The following is a 15,625-nucleotide window of genomic DNA, read 5'->3' as shown; positions in this document are numbered from 1 at the left end:
TTTCATCTATGAAACTGGAGAGAGAGAAGTCTCATCTAGTGACAATTTATGGCACAGTTTGGCATTCGTATAACCAAAACGTGGTATAACTCAAAGGAGGTGCTGCCGAGATCTTTGGGATCGCAAAGAGCGCCGAGATCTCTTCATTGCCGTACGCTGAAAACTGTCAACAATTTTGATGAAAATAATTGGCGACCAGCAGCTGTGGGCGACACGGCGGCCCCAGTCCAAGACGAAGGCCCCAATTACGGAACTGGGGGCGATAAAATGCGTACGTGTTCATAAATATTGTCAATTAGCGAGGGCCCTGGCCATCGATGAGCAGAAACAAACGGATCGAGGGCTAATTGCAACTGCAACTGAAGCATCAACTGGAAACAAGTTACGCAACAATCATCAATGAGGATTGAGTTACATTTACGATCGTCCAGACCAGGTCGAGCCTGGCCAGTTCGGAAAGGCCGACTCGGCGACTCCTCGCGGCGGCTGGGTTGATTGATCAAACGGTGACAATATGGCACTTACGGGTGCAATCAAAACAAGGATGGATCGTATGGATTCGACGGATTCGATGGATTGGATGGATGCCCCCGCAGTCCTCCCGATCGGTCACTCGATCATTATTTTATAAAGCGTGCTGACTGCATAGCAAAGCGTTGCCATTGCCCGAATGCCGCTTGATTAGCTTCTGGCTATAGGTACTATCACCTCTGCATCGTGCCGGGGACTTGGATTGATGAGCACCTCTGGTTGCCAGCAATTCACATAGCACATTCCTCCCCCTGGGCATTTTCGGTCTCCGGCAGTTAATCCTTAAGTTAATTAAATTAATTAAATCTTTCAATTGCTGCTTGGGGGATTTGAATCAGGTAGAGAATGCCAGAATCAGTCAGTAAATTATTGGGATAGCAAAAGTGTAAAATTTGTTCAGCTGGTAAGTGTTCAGACCACATTAAAGAGGGAAAGTTAAAAGATTTATAGCTATGCCTAGAGTGTCTTTCAAAAAGTCTCTAAGTTTATAAAAGCTGTTGTGACTAAAATATGGCCTATAAATCCGGTAGAATATTTTCTTGTAGTTTTTTTTTGTTTTAATTGCATATGGTAGCAGAGGGTGTTCTAGTTTTCGTAAAAATTGTGCTACTCTTTGAAAGGCATATCTCCGATGCTGTATATATATTTTCTATAATATGATATTCATATATTTTTGATGCGGATTTCCTGATTCGATATAAGAATGTTGGTCTGTCCTTTTGCTAGCTAGTTTTTTAGATATTGACTCCAATTTTCCTCCTTCACCCGTCTTTTCTTTTTGTTTTTAACGTCTATAAACGGTAGATAGTACTTACTCCTAAGGGGGTACTCCTTCTTTACTCATCCAAATAATAGTTAAAACATTTTTGTATAAAATCTCAATTCTCAAGCTATGAATAAGCTATGAGTTAAAAGAAATACTTTTTAAAAGATTCTCAGTCGCAGAATTGAGACATCGGAAAGAATCCCCGCCAACAAAGCCCAATACCAATATTTGAAATTTTTTTGAGCCAAAGAAAGTGAGGGCAATAAAGGTACTTTGCTTGGCCGACAACTTTAGTTCCGGCTACTCGAGAGACTAAAACGTATTAAATAACTAAGTCAAATAACATAACCATAAAAGTGACTGCAAGACACAAGAGATCGCCAGAAGTGACGATGGGTGTTAATCAATTATACGTCACTGGAAATTCGAGACCCCCACCCCAATGGGGCGCCCTCACAAAGGCCCTGCTTTGTCCACAAACAGACCATGGCTGTGTTTGGCCCAGAGAAACGGTAGCTTTTCGATCAAATGAAATATTGCTACACAATATTCGAAATATTTGGAATATTGGCTTTGTTTATGTCGGTGGTTCTGTGAGTCTTTTATGGGGACGCTAATTAAAACGTCGATTGCATTGTTCGAGGCCCAAAAGCGGGCCGTAAAACATGAATAAATAAATTCGAGACTCGTGACATTTGTAAAATATTTTAGCGACCCAATAAACCCAATTTCACAGCTACTAGTGCGATCACGTCCAGCCGGACCACCATCGTCTCTATAAAGTATAGTTGTACCCTATGGGCTGGAAACGATAATAGCCAGATAATTGCGTTAAAGGCTCGACGTTCGGAGATCGAAGGCAAAAGCTGCGGACCCAGGACCGAGGTTGGGGATTTTATTGCGGCTTTTTGTCGGTTCCGCATTTTTTGAGCCAGGCGCCCGCTGATTGATGGTGAAAATGTAACCGTCACTGGTTACATATGAGCGGCGGCCGGTAGACAGGCAGGCGGTTTGGAGCGACGGCCGCCGGGGAGTTTGGCGAGATCCGCTCCTCCGGATGTTAAGCCGTGAGGATGTTGACGTTTAACTGTGTCGCTAATTGGGCGATTTTTTTTTTTACTTATGTATGTCCAATGCCCCTCTTGGGCCTGTCCGCCTTGCCAAACCTTTTGACAAATGACAATCAGCGGAGAGACATGGTCCGTGGCCCAGACAGATGCAAGCTGACTTCCTCAAGCGGCAAGAGGCCAAAGAAGCCTGGATCAGCGGTTCAATAGGAATGTAGGTCGCATTAAACAGCACAATTTAATGTCGAAACACTTTAACTTCATAGCTTTACTCATTTATTTTCATTAAAATTCTTTGATTCAATGTGTTTTATTGGGAAAATAACGGTAGGCTTGGGGAATTTTTTATATTTTTCTTTAATTAAATTTTGAATTGAAATTATAATTGAAATTAGATATTACATGTTTGCTGTGTCAAATCTATTTACATACATATTTTTTTCATTATCTTAGACATCAAGAACGCAATAGGATATTAAGTATACGCCATGGAACTCTTTGAAAATAATTCTTGAAAGGTATATATTTAGCAAAAACCCACTACAATCTTAACCAACATATTTTACTGTTTATTTTTAAACAACTCTTTAATTTGTACTACATACTTTGCTAAACGATTCCCGCCAACCGCCCAAAGCAAAAAAACCTTTTCCTTTCATTAAGCTTTGGTCTCCTTTTAGCCCGACTCCTATGTGATTGACATGAAAATGTTTAAAGTTTACCTTAAAACAATGATAGAAATGTTGACTACATGCTTGTGCCAGACTTCGAAGTCACTTTACTAAAGTCTTGGCTGAGGCGGCTGGGGTCCATAACCCAGTGGCATTCAGCACCTGCTGTCCTCAGTCTGGTTCATTACTCGAAATCTCGGCTTCTGGGTAAAACATTTTTTTAATAAATATTATAAAATGGGATCTGTCGGTCGTAGCAAGAAAAAACACACCATACAACAAAAATCGTTTACAAGAAAAACGATTAAACACAAAAAAGAGTAAAACACTGACAAAGAAACGCAGCTAAAGACCCTAAAAAATGTCAACTGTTTTTGCCGCTCACCAACAAAAGCCTTTGTGCCTCTGATCCCAAGTCCGATTCAAAGTTTGCTTCAAAGCATCCACGCACCTAGCCATCCATAGGCTACACAGACCGCTACCGTGTGGAGTGGGTTATGCGTTAACCTCCTTGCCTGGCGGTCCAGGCCTGTCATAAAACAATTAAGTTTAATTTTGTCACCGTGCTCCAGGCCCAAGGCCCCAAGCTCAAAGATTTGCGCCTGACAGCACCCATATCCCCAGCCTCTTGGCAATTAACGCATGTTTTTTAGTTGTTGCTGTCGTTGTCCAGGTAATTGTGCACCTGTTGCCGCCTTGTTTTGGAGTCTGTAGATGTATAATACTAAAATAGTAAGCTTGTCCTTTAAGTTGAGAAAATAAAATTAAATTAAACTTTATCCATGATTTTAAAACAGAAATATAGCAAATAGTTATTTTAGTGGAACAATAATTGGATACATAGAATTCAAAAATCTTTGAACTTTGAAAGACCTTCTTTAAGAAAAGCTTTTAAATAATAGGGAGTTTAGAAATCTATTTTATGTACAACCTAAAATATCTCTTTTACTCAAAGTATGCTTGAAATCACTCTGCTATCATCTTTATTATATAATATATACATAGTACAGAGATTTGAGATTCGTTAATCTCTTTCTTCAATGAACTACCACTTAGTAAAAATTTCCAGGTAATTTTGGTTTGTGCTGCCATTTAACATACTAGAGACCGTGATAGTTTAGCTCCTTTTTTCCATCCTAAGAAATAGACTTCCTAACAACATTAAAGACCTGGTTTTTATGGTCCTTTTTAGTTGGGTGTTTTTTATCATTTGTTGATAATAATTATGGTCATTTGCGATAATTGTGGTCTATTGTGTCATGTCTTGTAGGAGCCAGGGTTTTATTTCTCTTTTTTATTTAATTTTGTCTTGACGCGCACCTTGGTAATAATTGTCATTAAGATAATTAGTTGGCTGGTATGTGGCTGGGCGGTCGGCCGTTGGAAGAGTTTTCAGTTTATTAAATGAAAAGCTATGACGAAACACGGAGGCAACAATCCACAGATTTACGATGCCAGATTAGACAGCGTTTAGTCTGAGAAAAGTGAAAATCCTTTTCGAAAAAGGCCATTAAGAAGATGACCACCAACCAAACGCCAACCTAAAGAGTCGTAAAAACTGCTTAGGACTGGGAAAAAGATTTTGTGAATGAAAGTATTATATGACTTTAATTGTGTGAATATTGAAGATAAATATGTACATATGTGGCCGATTGTAGACGGCTCAAATCACTTGTTGGAAAAGAGATACGATTTTTTCGAAGAATTGCCAAAATGGAGACAATGTAGAAAGACAACTTCCTGATGGATGGCAATTCAAAGGCCATAAATCGCGTTTGAAGTGCTCGTTCATCTTATCGCGATTGGACGAGCACCACCCAAATAGTTTTCACAAAGAACTCCCATAATTAATTTATGCAAATTTTGCACTCTCCGTTCGTCGGCGCCATCAAAGCCAAACAACAAGCCACCAAAGCCGAGACAAGTCCATGTAGTTTGTATTTCGATTGTAGTGGATCAAAGTTTTTTGGGCGTTTTCCTTAAAACAGAGAGACCGACTTGTCAACCTGTCACATCGTTAAAGATTTGATTGATTTTGCTCAGGAAGCTGAAAACATCTGGGCAGTCGCCGAAAGATCTTAATGAGAGAATAATGTAGCGCATTTAAATGTGTGGCGGGAACCAATAAAGCGTGAGTCCAAAAAAATATGTGGTTTTTGCTTAAAAAGACTGCCACTCGAAGAAAAAGTTTAAAAATACCTGATAAAAAATATTTAATCATAAGTATTTAAAGAACAAACAAGTAAATAATTATTAGGTAAGAAGATTAGACAAAAATGATTAGAACAGGGTATTAATAAAAGAGTTAGGATTTAAAATGACCGATCTTTACGACTAAAAATACTTATATGGTATCCTCGATACCTCTCGAAGCTTATTTATTATAATAAATATAACAACATAATTTAAGAATGTATGGACATATTTATCCTTTTAAACTATTTCCAATCTTATGGAGACGTTTCTTTATAAGAAAACTTAAACATGAGTTATAATCCATGTATGAGTACCGATTTTCAAACCAAATAGAGAATAAAGAGGAACTCTTTGAGAGAAAGTTGTAAATATTATCTTATGTTATATATTTCATAAACAATAATTGTAATAGTAAAGTAATTATTTGATGGTTAAGGAGCTAGAGCATAGAGAAACATCATCATAATTATACATATATTTTAGATAGATTTTACATACTTAAATATTTAATTATAATCTTTTGAAGAAATTTCTTTATGAAGAAAAAAAAATAATACAATTTTATCTAAGAGAACCGGGCATTGAAACCAAATAGTTGTTTAATCTTTTCTCTTTGAAATGTTATATTTTATAGTTTATTTTAGATTCTACTTTTTTTCAGTGCTGTCTTGTGGCTTTATCTTTGCTCAAATTTGTAGTTAATCGTTCATTTTCTAGCATACAACCAAATCATAAGGCTAAAAAAACGACAACCTCAAACAACCAGTTTGCGTTGGCGACAACTTTGCATTCCCCTTGACGAAGAAACATTTTTGTTTTTGGTTTCATCGGGTATCGGGGTATTGGGTTTGTTGTTTCTTCGTAGATTTATTACCATTCTCCACACAATTTCTCAATAAGCAGATCATCGGGGGCTCTCGCTTCCCCAGATGGAGGATGATATGCCCCCCATAGTCGCTCTCTCGCTCACTCATGGCTCACACTTGGAGCGATTCCAATGAAATGTGTTTTCGAATAAAAATGGTCCATGCGATGCGATCGAATTTAAATTGAAAAATTTGATTTTAATTCTTGCATTTGAAATGTGTTTTCATTAACATAATTAACGTCGAATTAAATGTTTTAGTATCACTAGCCTTTCCCCCCTCCAAGCGGTCCTACATACACACTAGACTCGAATTTATTTTTTCTCGTATCGTTATTTTCGTTTGAATTGTAAAAATAAAATAAATTACATTTTACTACAAAGAAAGTTCCCCAATTACAAGGGGCAGCAACACGTTGACAGCTATTCGTCAGTCCATTAACATTGGGATTTTTGAGGTGCGTATTTTTTGGTGCTTTTTTTAGGATCCATTAAAAGTCAAACGATCTTGAACGTGTTTGTTTCTTCACTTTCGTGTATTTTTCGATCTGGGGGGTCCATCGGGGGATCGAATGGGCTGGCGAGGGGCCTGAGAGGTCTACTCGTTGATTTATGTTTGTAGCTCATTTATATTGAAATTTGATATATTTGAGCACACGCGGTCCATTTTGCAAAAGCCGCCGTCTCCACTTCGTATTTTATATTCGAATTAATTGAAATGATTGTGATCTACAACATCGTCGAGCCATAGTCCACAGGTACAGGTACATATATGGAGACTATGGATCGGTATTTATATGTCTCATGAATATCGCTTTGTCCGCGCTCTACTCTCCTTTGTCTTTGTCTCGTTTTCAGCGAACTTTTATATCATCCATATAAATTATGTGCCGGCCAGACAATAGTAACACCTCCTAAATGCTGTTGTTAACTAAGCAAAGGCCTCTGGGGCGCTAGATTTCTTTTATGTCCATGCCCTAAAAAATACATAAATGTTGTAGGGCGTCTAAATGGTTGAGGGGTTGATGTGGGAAGTGGGCGTTAAATTTTTAATTTGCATTTAATTTTGGGACATTCCTGTTTCTCTACAGTTGTCTTTGAATTTTGGAATTGAGTCATTTTGTGGATATTACTTAGTCGCTAATAGATTTTTAACAATGAGAAACCAGTAAGGGCTGGAATAGTTGAGTTTCTAGACTGTAGAGTCTAGACAATTTGATACCCGGTACTCTTCTTTCTTTTAAATGTATGGTTTTTATTATTTGTTGCGAGCTTTTGGGTGCTTTGGAATAAGCTACTGAAAAAAACATAAAACGTCTATAACTCCTAAAAAACAAAACAATTTGGCTGCATTTTTTTAAATTAGAATATATATTATAAAACCAATTGACCATGATGTCATACGATTATTTTAATAAGCGCCAAAAGTTATTATAGCACTTTATTTCCACCTTGAAAAATCCGCAACCCTAAAAAGATCGTTTAATCTTTGTGCCAAAATTTTGGAGCCCAACTTCGCATGAAATAAACTTGGCAAATCAACACATTTGTCAAGCTACACATAACACCGGACACCAGAAGGTCCAAAGACCCAGGAGAAGAAATAAACTGATTCCAACCGACTAAGGCAATTAAACGGAATCCAAATACGAACTCCGAAAGGAGAATAACCAAATCGGAGGGAAATAGAGGGGAATGAGATGCACAACTAAGTTGATCACCCGCTGACAGAAAATCACTTGGCAACGCGGCTGATCATTAACCGATAACACATGACATTAAAGAGGTTCACAAAGAAGTTTTAAACGCACACAAAATAAGATAAATACCGACCACCCCAATGAGGAGGAACCGACCTGCGAGTCTCCGGAGTTCGGACAGAAACGAGCGGAAAATTAATAGTGTGAACACGGGAGAAGAACAGGGGGATGGGAGCTGGGAATGGGGATAGGATTGGAGATGGGGTTGAGGTTGAGGTTGGAGGCAGGGTCAGGGCTGCAGGGCGGCAAGGTAGATCCGAACATCTCAGATAGGTATCAGCTTACATTGGAGCCGAGCCCCATAACGACGAGACGGTAGTAAGGAGTCGGAAATTTGTCAAAATGTCAACGGGTGAAACAGTTTTGGAATGGCCTGAGATGTCTTGGGATGGGATGCAAGGAGACCCCGTATGGGGCATCCACGTAGCTTTTGTAAAACAAACCATTAGCAGCTAATAAACATTAGTCATGCGACAAAACAAAGTTTGAGACTCTGGAGGAGCTCTCGATGATTTAGTGAGAGTAATTAAAACTTAAGTTTCCATCCCTCCGTATATACAGACCCGTATGTAAATGATCTTGCGGAATTCCACGAAAAGCTGAACCGAACCGAAAAAAACGAAAAAAAGAGTTTTTCAAACTAAGGTTGAACAAGTTTTGGTGTTTGCTGTTCTCCACCCAGGGCTTAAAACATATATCTGTGTATAATTATAATGAATCGTCTGTTTAATCGAAATTTATGCAGATCGTGGGTAACCAAAGCGAGCAGCTCGTGTTGACAGTCCAAGCACTATCAATCACCTGGCCGGAGGATGGCCTGGCCACCAATCTTGGCTCGAGAACGTGCAACTGCTACTTGTGATAAGATCGTTTTGTAAGTGATCGTCGACAAATCGCGTACAAGATTGTTGCAGCAGGCGCATTAGAAACCCTATTCGGTAATTGCCAATTAAGTATAAAATTCCACGTGAGTCCTTGTGAGTCACAGGCCTTAGTCCATGTAGCTGTAAATAAATACCACTTCATTTATTTGCTTGGCTGTCTTTCTTGAAACTCCCAGTTTCGAGATCCGGCTGTGTGTCATCCGCGGCTTGGTTTTCTTTCATTCCGCACACCCTTGATATTTATGTGGTCTTCGTCCAATCACAAATCACCCGGAGCATTTTGTTTGCACATTTTTATGGTCGCTACTGGTGCTATGCAAGTGTAGGAATCGTCTTGGCTGGAACAGGGCTTGTTCTGGTTTATAGAGTTGGCCCATAAAGACAATGCCTTTAGGGTGTCCCACTTGACCAATATTCGATCCCTCGAGAAATAATTATTGAAGATTGAAAGGTTTATTTTTTAGTGCCATTGATATCACATTTTGAATAATAGAAATTTTTTGTATGATTATCTGTTGCGTTTTCTAAATTATATATTATTGTGAGTTGTAAAATTTTTCCTTACTCATCGTTATATCTATGACTGAAGCGTCTTTAGAAAATTATATAATTATAATTAAGACCAAAATGTTCTGATAGATTTCTTATAATAGCTTTAAGTCCGATTCTTTTATAAATGTGAATTGAAATTTAGAACAATGTATTGATTGGACTCATTATAATTTTCTTGCATAATTTTCTTGATTAATTTTAAACGGAACACCTTGAAGAAATAAACAAAAAACCCCGTATCAAAGATGTTTGGGAATAAGATACGACTTCCTGATGACAGGAACAGTAGCTACTTGGCATTCTTCATCCCAGTTTGTGCATTCCATCAGATTATGTCATCTAGGCAGCAGTTCCTTCCCACACTCAGCCACGCACACACTCACTAGCCAACCAACACACACGATGCCGTGACGATCGTCTTGGCCACCTTAAGAGATGATCGCTGCGCATGCGCATAACCGTAAGATTCACACATGCCTGGGAACGGTACGAGGATGTGCGGATCTGGGATGGATGTGCTGGTGGATATGAATGCGAATGTGAGTGTGGATATGAATGTGGACGAGGAACAAGAGAAATACATTTTGAAAATTTAACGATGCGCACATTTTATTACCGCAATTAATTACAAAAACAACGCGGCCAAAAAGAAATCTTAGTCACTTTATCTGCGATGCCAGCCGGGCCTGAGCCCAGGGAGTTCTCTCCTCCGGATCCCGGAGAAAAGGGAAAACGGAGATCGCAAGAATGGGAGAATGGGAAAAGAGAGAAAGACCGGAGCGATCTGAGGGAGCGATAAGCTTTATGATAGATGTGACTAGTAAAATGCTACTACCAAATGGTTCTGGGCCGGAGATCGCAGCCCCTCTCGTAATTGGAGGCGCGACAGTTTGTCTCAGCAGTCAAACCTGGTTAATTGGAGAGCCGGGCCGTCCGGAGAGCTACCTGTCCGGGAAACCTGTTTCTTGGCCAATTAAAATCGAGAGATAGGGAGAGAGCCAGGCCTCAGACCTGGCCCAGAGACTTCGACGGCTGCTGTGCGCCGTGAGCCCAAGACATTTCGAGTTTCGACGCGCAGCGCGACAGTTACCGCTACGAAACGTCTCCAGCTTAAATCTCAACGAAATCGGTTTTGGCCAACGGTCTTCGAGCGATATTCCGGCGAGGCGGAGAATGGGTTTCAAGCACGCTATGTTGCAGCGAAGTTACGAGCTGTCGCCCTCACCGGCACGCACTTCACCCACCAACGCCTCCACCAGCACCACCCACGATGGGGTCCCACCACCCCAGGCAGCCCAGCCGCCGGTCCAAGTTACGGACTTCAGTATCAGTAGGATTTTGGGCAAAGAGCGTAAGCCAGCTCAGGATACCAGTGCGAATATTTTGGATCTGTCGAAGAGTAGCAGCACCAGTAACAGTAGCATTATTCCGCCCCAGGTGGGCGTGCCTCAAACCCTATCCTTGCCCACATCGCCCTATGGCGGCTATTCCATGCTACCACCGGATCTGGTGGCCATGGCAAACGCCACAAAGTTTTATGACCAGTTCTTTCCACACCTGCTGCCTGCTTATGCGGCAGCGGCTGCGGCGGCAGGACTCAGTACTCCACCCACTTCTCCCTACCAGCAAGGACACCCTGTTCAACCGGTGCAACCACTTCCACCACCCCAGCAGAAACGATACTTTGCCCCCTATGTGATCAATAACCAAGGATCTCAGCAGCCACAACATCCGCTCCTGCGGCCCAAGGCCACCGCCTGCACTCGCCCAGACTGCCGGGAGTGCCTAGACTACTATCAAAGGCTGCAAGCTGGCTACAAGTCTACCACGCCCCTGATATCACCCGCCGCCTCGTCCGTCAGTAGCTCCAGCAGCTCCATGCGACCCGTGAGGGATCTGATTATGAGCGCCGCCGGAGGATCCACCACCAGCACCAACATCTCGCTGACCACTGTCACCAATCTGAGCCTCAGCTCGAGCCAGAACACAACCGTCGGATTGATGCCAAAAATACCAGGAATAGCCGTCGGAAGTGGCGGCGCAGCTATTCCTACCGCCAGTATCTATAGTCCCACTTCCGCCGAGGAAATCAGCTACAAGTGCCGGATATGCGAGAAGGTCTTTGGATGCTCCGAAACTTTACAGGTAGGAAATGAAAATATTTTTAAATTGGATAAGAAAAATTTGCAAATATCCAAATGTTTGAAACATTAAACTCTTCTCAAATTTATTTCAATGAAGCTCCTTTTTTTAAAAACTGAATAATTTTTAGTTAGGAAACCCCTTTAGTTGTAGAAAAAAGGATTAGGTTTTACCGTATAGTTTTCAGTTATTGCCATTCCCTCTATTTTGAATGTAATTCCTTTAGTGGGTATAGTTTAAAGTTTAAAGCTATAGATTTTAAAATCGCATAATGCTACTTAAAAATTAAAAACGTTCTAGTGACGTTCTTCATATGCTCAAAAAGATATGAACAATGCTTAAGAATAATAGCTTTTTACCAGGATATTAAATATTGACCTACAACTTTTTTATGAAATATTTACTCTCTATACAATCACTTTATTTTCAAAATATCCCTCAAAATGCTTAATTCGTAATTTGAAATTCTCATTACGTGTTGATCCTTGTGTTAATTGTTTTTTAAAAAGCCAAAGGTTTATTTTTTTTATTGCTGATATTATTTACATTTTTGCACCTAATTCAATATTTTTTCACCTAATAGTTTCTTTAAATTGTTTAATTTTCTATGTTCAAAATATAAATGTAAACTTTCTATTTAAATACCAATAGCTATCGTATTTAAAAACCTCTATTGCAGTAAATTTCTGTCTCAAAGCCCCAGGTGTTAAACGCTCATTTAAATGTCACATATTGTAAGTAATTATAATTTATAATTGGGCTAAAATGCTATTTAATTAGACAAATTTCTGCGAAACACATTCCTTGCTTAATTTTGATACCCACATAAATTCATGAGAACATCAGTAACCTTTCACATGGCAGTTCATCAAATGAAATATCATTTACCCAATCCTCCAATACAAGACCCCCAAGGGATCCTCCGAAAACGAGTTCCTACACAACCTGCAAGGGGCGGGGCTTAGCTGATCGAGAGCCAGAGACATCAAGTCAAAAGGGGCGGAGTCCCAAAGAGCAAAAGGTAGAGAGAAGATTCGAGAATTGAGCACCTTATGCAAATCTTTTTACTTTGGCTGAGACTCGTTCAAAATGGAGTCGGCCGAAAACAGAAGCGAGCGGGGCCAGAACTGGTTTTACGCATGGGTGCAGGGCCCCGACTGCCTGGTATTGCTGGGCATTAGAAAGAGAGGGAATGTGGTAGTGAAAAGAAGAGAGCAACAAAATGGCCACGGGGAAAATTATAGTATTTTCAACGTAAAAAATCCAATTTTTAAAAAAGTTAGAGACAAAAAAACTATTCATTAAAGAAAAAAAAGTTCCATTATTGAAACCACTATTTCATTTATTTCCTTGCAGGCTCATGAAAAGACACACAAATCCCCCCGCTACGAGTGCTCGGACTGCGGAAAGGGCTTCTCTCAGTTGAGGAACTACAAGTACCACCTCTCGGTGCATCGTGGCACCAAGGAGTTTGCGGCAGAGTGCCCCGAATGCGGAAAGACCTTCAACGACAAGGGGTACCTCAGTAGCCACATGAAGATCCATCGGAATCGCAAGGAGTACGAGTGCCCCTACTGTCCCAAGTCTTTCAACCAAAGGGTGGCCTTCAACATGCACGTAAGGATCCACACGGGAGTGAAGCCGCACAAATGCGCCGAATGCGGCAAGAGGTTCTCCCGGAAAATGCTCCTGAAACAGCACATGCGTACCCACAGCGGTGAGAAGCCCTACCAGTGCTCCGTGTGCGGCAAATCCTTTGCAGACCGGAGCAACATGACCCTGCACCACCGGCTGCACTCCGGCATTAAGCCCTTCAGCTGTCCCCTGTGCCCGAAGGCCTTCACCAAGAAGCATCATCTGAAGACGCACCTGAACTACCACACGGGCTGCAAGCCATACATCTGCCCGCATCCCAATTGCAATCAGGCCTTCACCCAATCCAGTAACATGCGGACCCATGCCAAAAAGTGCCAGTACCGCCCGCTGGACGGAGCCACCGCAGCGCCCCTGCCAGTAACTGCGCAGGTGCAACTGCAGGTGCCAAGCTCACTGGCATTGGCCATGGCGGCGACTCCAACATTCGTGATGCCTCCGCCACCTGGACCACCCCTGGCACCTCCGCCGGCCCAGCAAACCCTGCTCAGCAATCTGCGTACTTTCTGAGGACCAAGATATGCAAAGGGGTAGGGTCAGGATTAAATAGTTTCAACCAAAAGTGTAGCATTTACCAAGAATACTTAGTTCTTCCATTATTTTTAGAAATATGAAATGTACATACTTTCAAAAATACTTGATTAGTTTTAGCTTTTTATTTTTAATCATATTGTAACAATTTTCTTGGAATGATTTGAGTTACAATATCCATGCGATTATCTAGATAAATTTAGCAAAAATCATAATATTTTGTTTTGTATTTAAAATAAATAATTAAATATATTGCATAATTTTAAAAGCTATTTAAACATCTTTCATTTATTGGAAACGTTTGAGGTTATTTTTACAAACGAATGTTAAATATTTCAACTTTATATGGCGTAGGCCATATCTTAGGAAATATTCATCCGATTCTTGAGCGGAATAGTTTAAACGATTTGTGGATCGATTCTCCATAAATCTGCATCAAAATCTGGGAACAAAATATTTTTAAGATTTTTTGTCAAATTTTCTGGGCTGTCCCCTTCAAAATGTGCAAAATGCATGGGGAGCCCCATATGACCCACTGCGAAGGCCATATCTTGGGAAATATTCATCCGATTCTTAAACGGAATACCTTAAACGATTTGTGGATCGATTTTCCATAAATCTGCATCAAAATCTGGGAAAAAAATATTTTTAAGATTTTTTGTCAAATTTTCTGGGCTGTCCCCTTCAAAATCTGCAAAATGCATGGGGAGCCCCATATGACCCACTGCGTAGGCCATATCTTAGGAAATATTCATCCGATTCTTAAACGGAATACCTTAAACGATTTGTGGATCGATTTTCCATAAATCTGCATCAAAATCTGGGAACAAAATATTTTTAATATTTTTTGTCAAATTTTCTGGGCTGTCCCCTTCAAAATCTGCAAAATGCATGGGGAGCCCCATATGACCCACTGCGTGTGCCATATCTTAGGAAATATTCATCCGATTCTTGAGCGGAATACTTCAAACGATTTGTGGATCGATTCTCCATAAATCTGCATCAAAATCTGGGAACAAAATATTTTTAAGATTTTCTGTCAAATTTTCTGGGCTGTCCCCTTCAAAATGTGCAAAATGCATGGGGAGCCCCATATGACCCACTGCGTAGGCCATATCTTAGGAAATATTCATCCGATTCTTGAACGGAATACCTTAAACGATTTGTAGATCGATTCTCCATAAATCTGCATCAAAATCTGGGAACAAAATTTTTTAAAGATTTTTTGTCAAATTTTCTGGGCTGTCCCCTTCAAAATGTGCAAAATGCATGGGGAGCCCCATATGACCCACTGCGTAGGCCATATTTTAAGAAATATTCATCCGATTCTTGAACGGAATACCTTAAACGATTTGTGGATCGATTCTCCACAAATCTGCATCAAAATCTGGGAACAACATTTTTTTAAGATTTTTTGTCAAATTTTCTGGGCTGTCCCCTTCAAAATGTGCAAAATGCATGGGGAGCCCCGTATGACCCACTGCGTAGGCCATATCTTAGGAAATATTCATCCGATTCTTGAACGGAATACCTTAAACGATTTGTGGATCCATTCTCCATAAATCTGCATTAAAATCTGGGAACAAAATATTTTTAAGATTTTTTGTCAAATTTTCTGGGCTGTCCCCTTCAAAATGTGCAAAATGCATGGGGAGCCCCGTATGACCCACTGCGAAGGCCATATCTTAGGAAATATTCATCCGATTCTTGAACGGAATACCTTAAACGATTTGTGGATCCATTCTCCATAAATCTGCATTAAAATCTGGGAACAAAATATTTTTAAGATTTTTTGTCAAATTTTCTGGGCTGTCCCCTTCAAAATGTGCAAAATGCATGGGGAGCCCCGTATGACCCACTGCGTAGGCCATATCTTAGGAAATATTCATCCGATTCTTGAACGGAATACCTTAAACGATTTGTGGATCGATTCTCCATAAATCTGCATCAAAATCTGGGAACAAAATATTTTTAAGATTTTTTGTCAAATTTTCTGGGCTGTCCCCT

At 40.3% G+C, this 15,625-nt stretch overlaps 1 protein-coding gene across 1 annotated transcript; it reads left to right on the top strand.

The window, feature by feature from the left end:
* Positions 1 to 10,332: 10,332 nt before the first annotated feature.
* On the top strand, positions 10,333 to 13,638 carry LOC108126698 (uncharacterized). Its single transcript, XM_017243371.3, has 2 exons — positions 10,333 to 11,437; positions 12,791 to 13,638. The coding sequence occupies exons 1-2, from the start codon at positions 10,466 to 10,468 to the stop codon at positions 13,595 to 13,597; spliced, it is 1,779 nt and encodes a 592-aa protein (XP_017098860.2). The 5' UTR covers positions 10,333 to 10,465; the 3' UTR covers positions 13,598 to 13,638.
* Positions 13,639 to 15,625: the final 1,987 nt, after the last annotated feature.

The sequence above is a fragment of the Drosophila bipectinata genome, chromosome 2L (genome assembly GCF_030179905.1).
Source record: "Drosophila bipectinata strain 14024-0381.07 chromosome 2L, DbipHiC1v2, whole genome shotgun sequence".
NCBI lineage: Eukaryota > Metazoa > Arthropoda > Insecta > Diptera > Drosophilidae > Drosophila > Drosophila bipectinata.
Note: the sequence above shows the minus strand (reverse complement) of the source record. Positions and strands in the feature narration are given on the sequence as shown.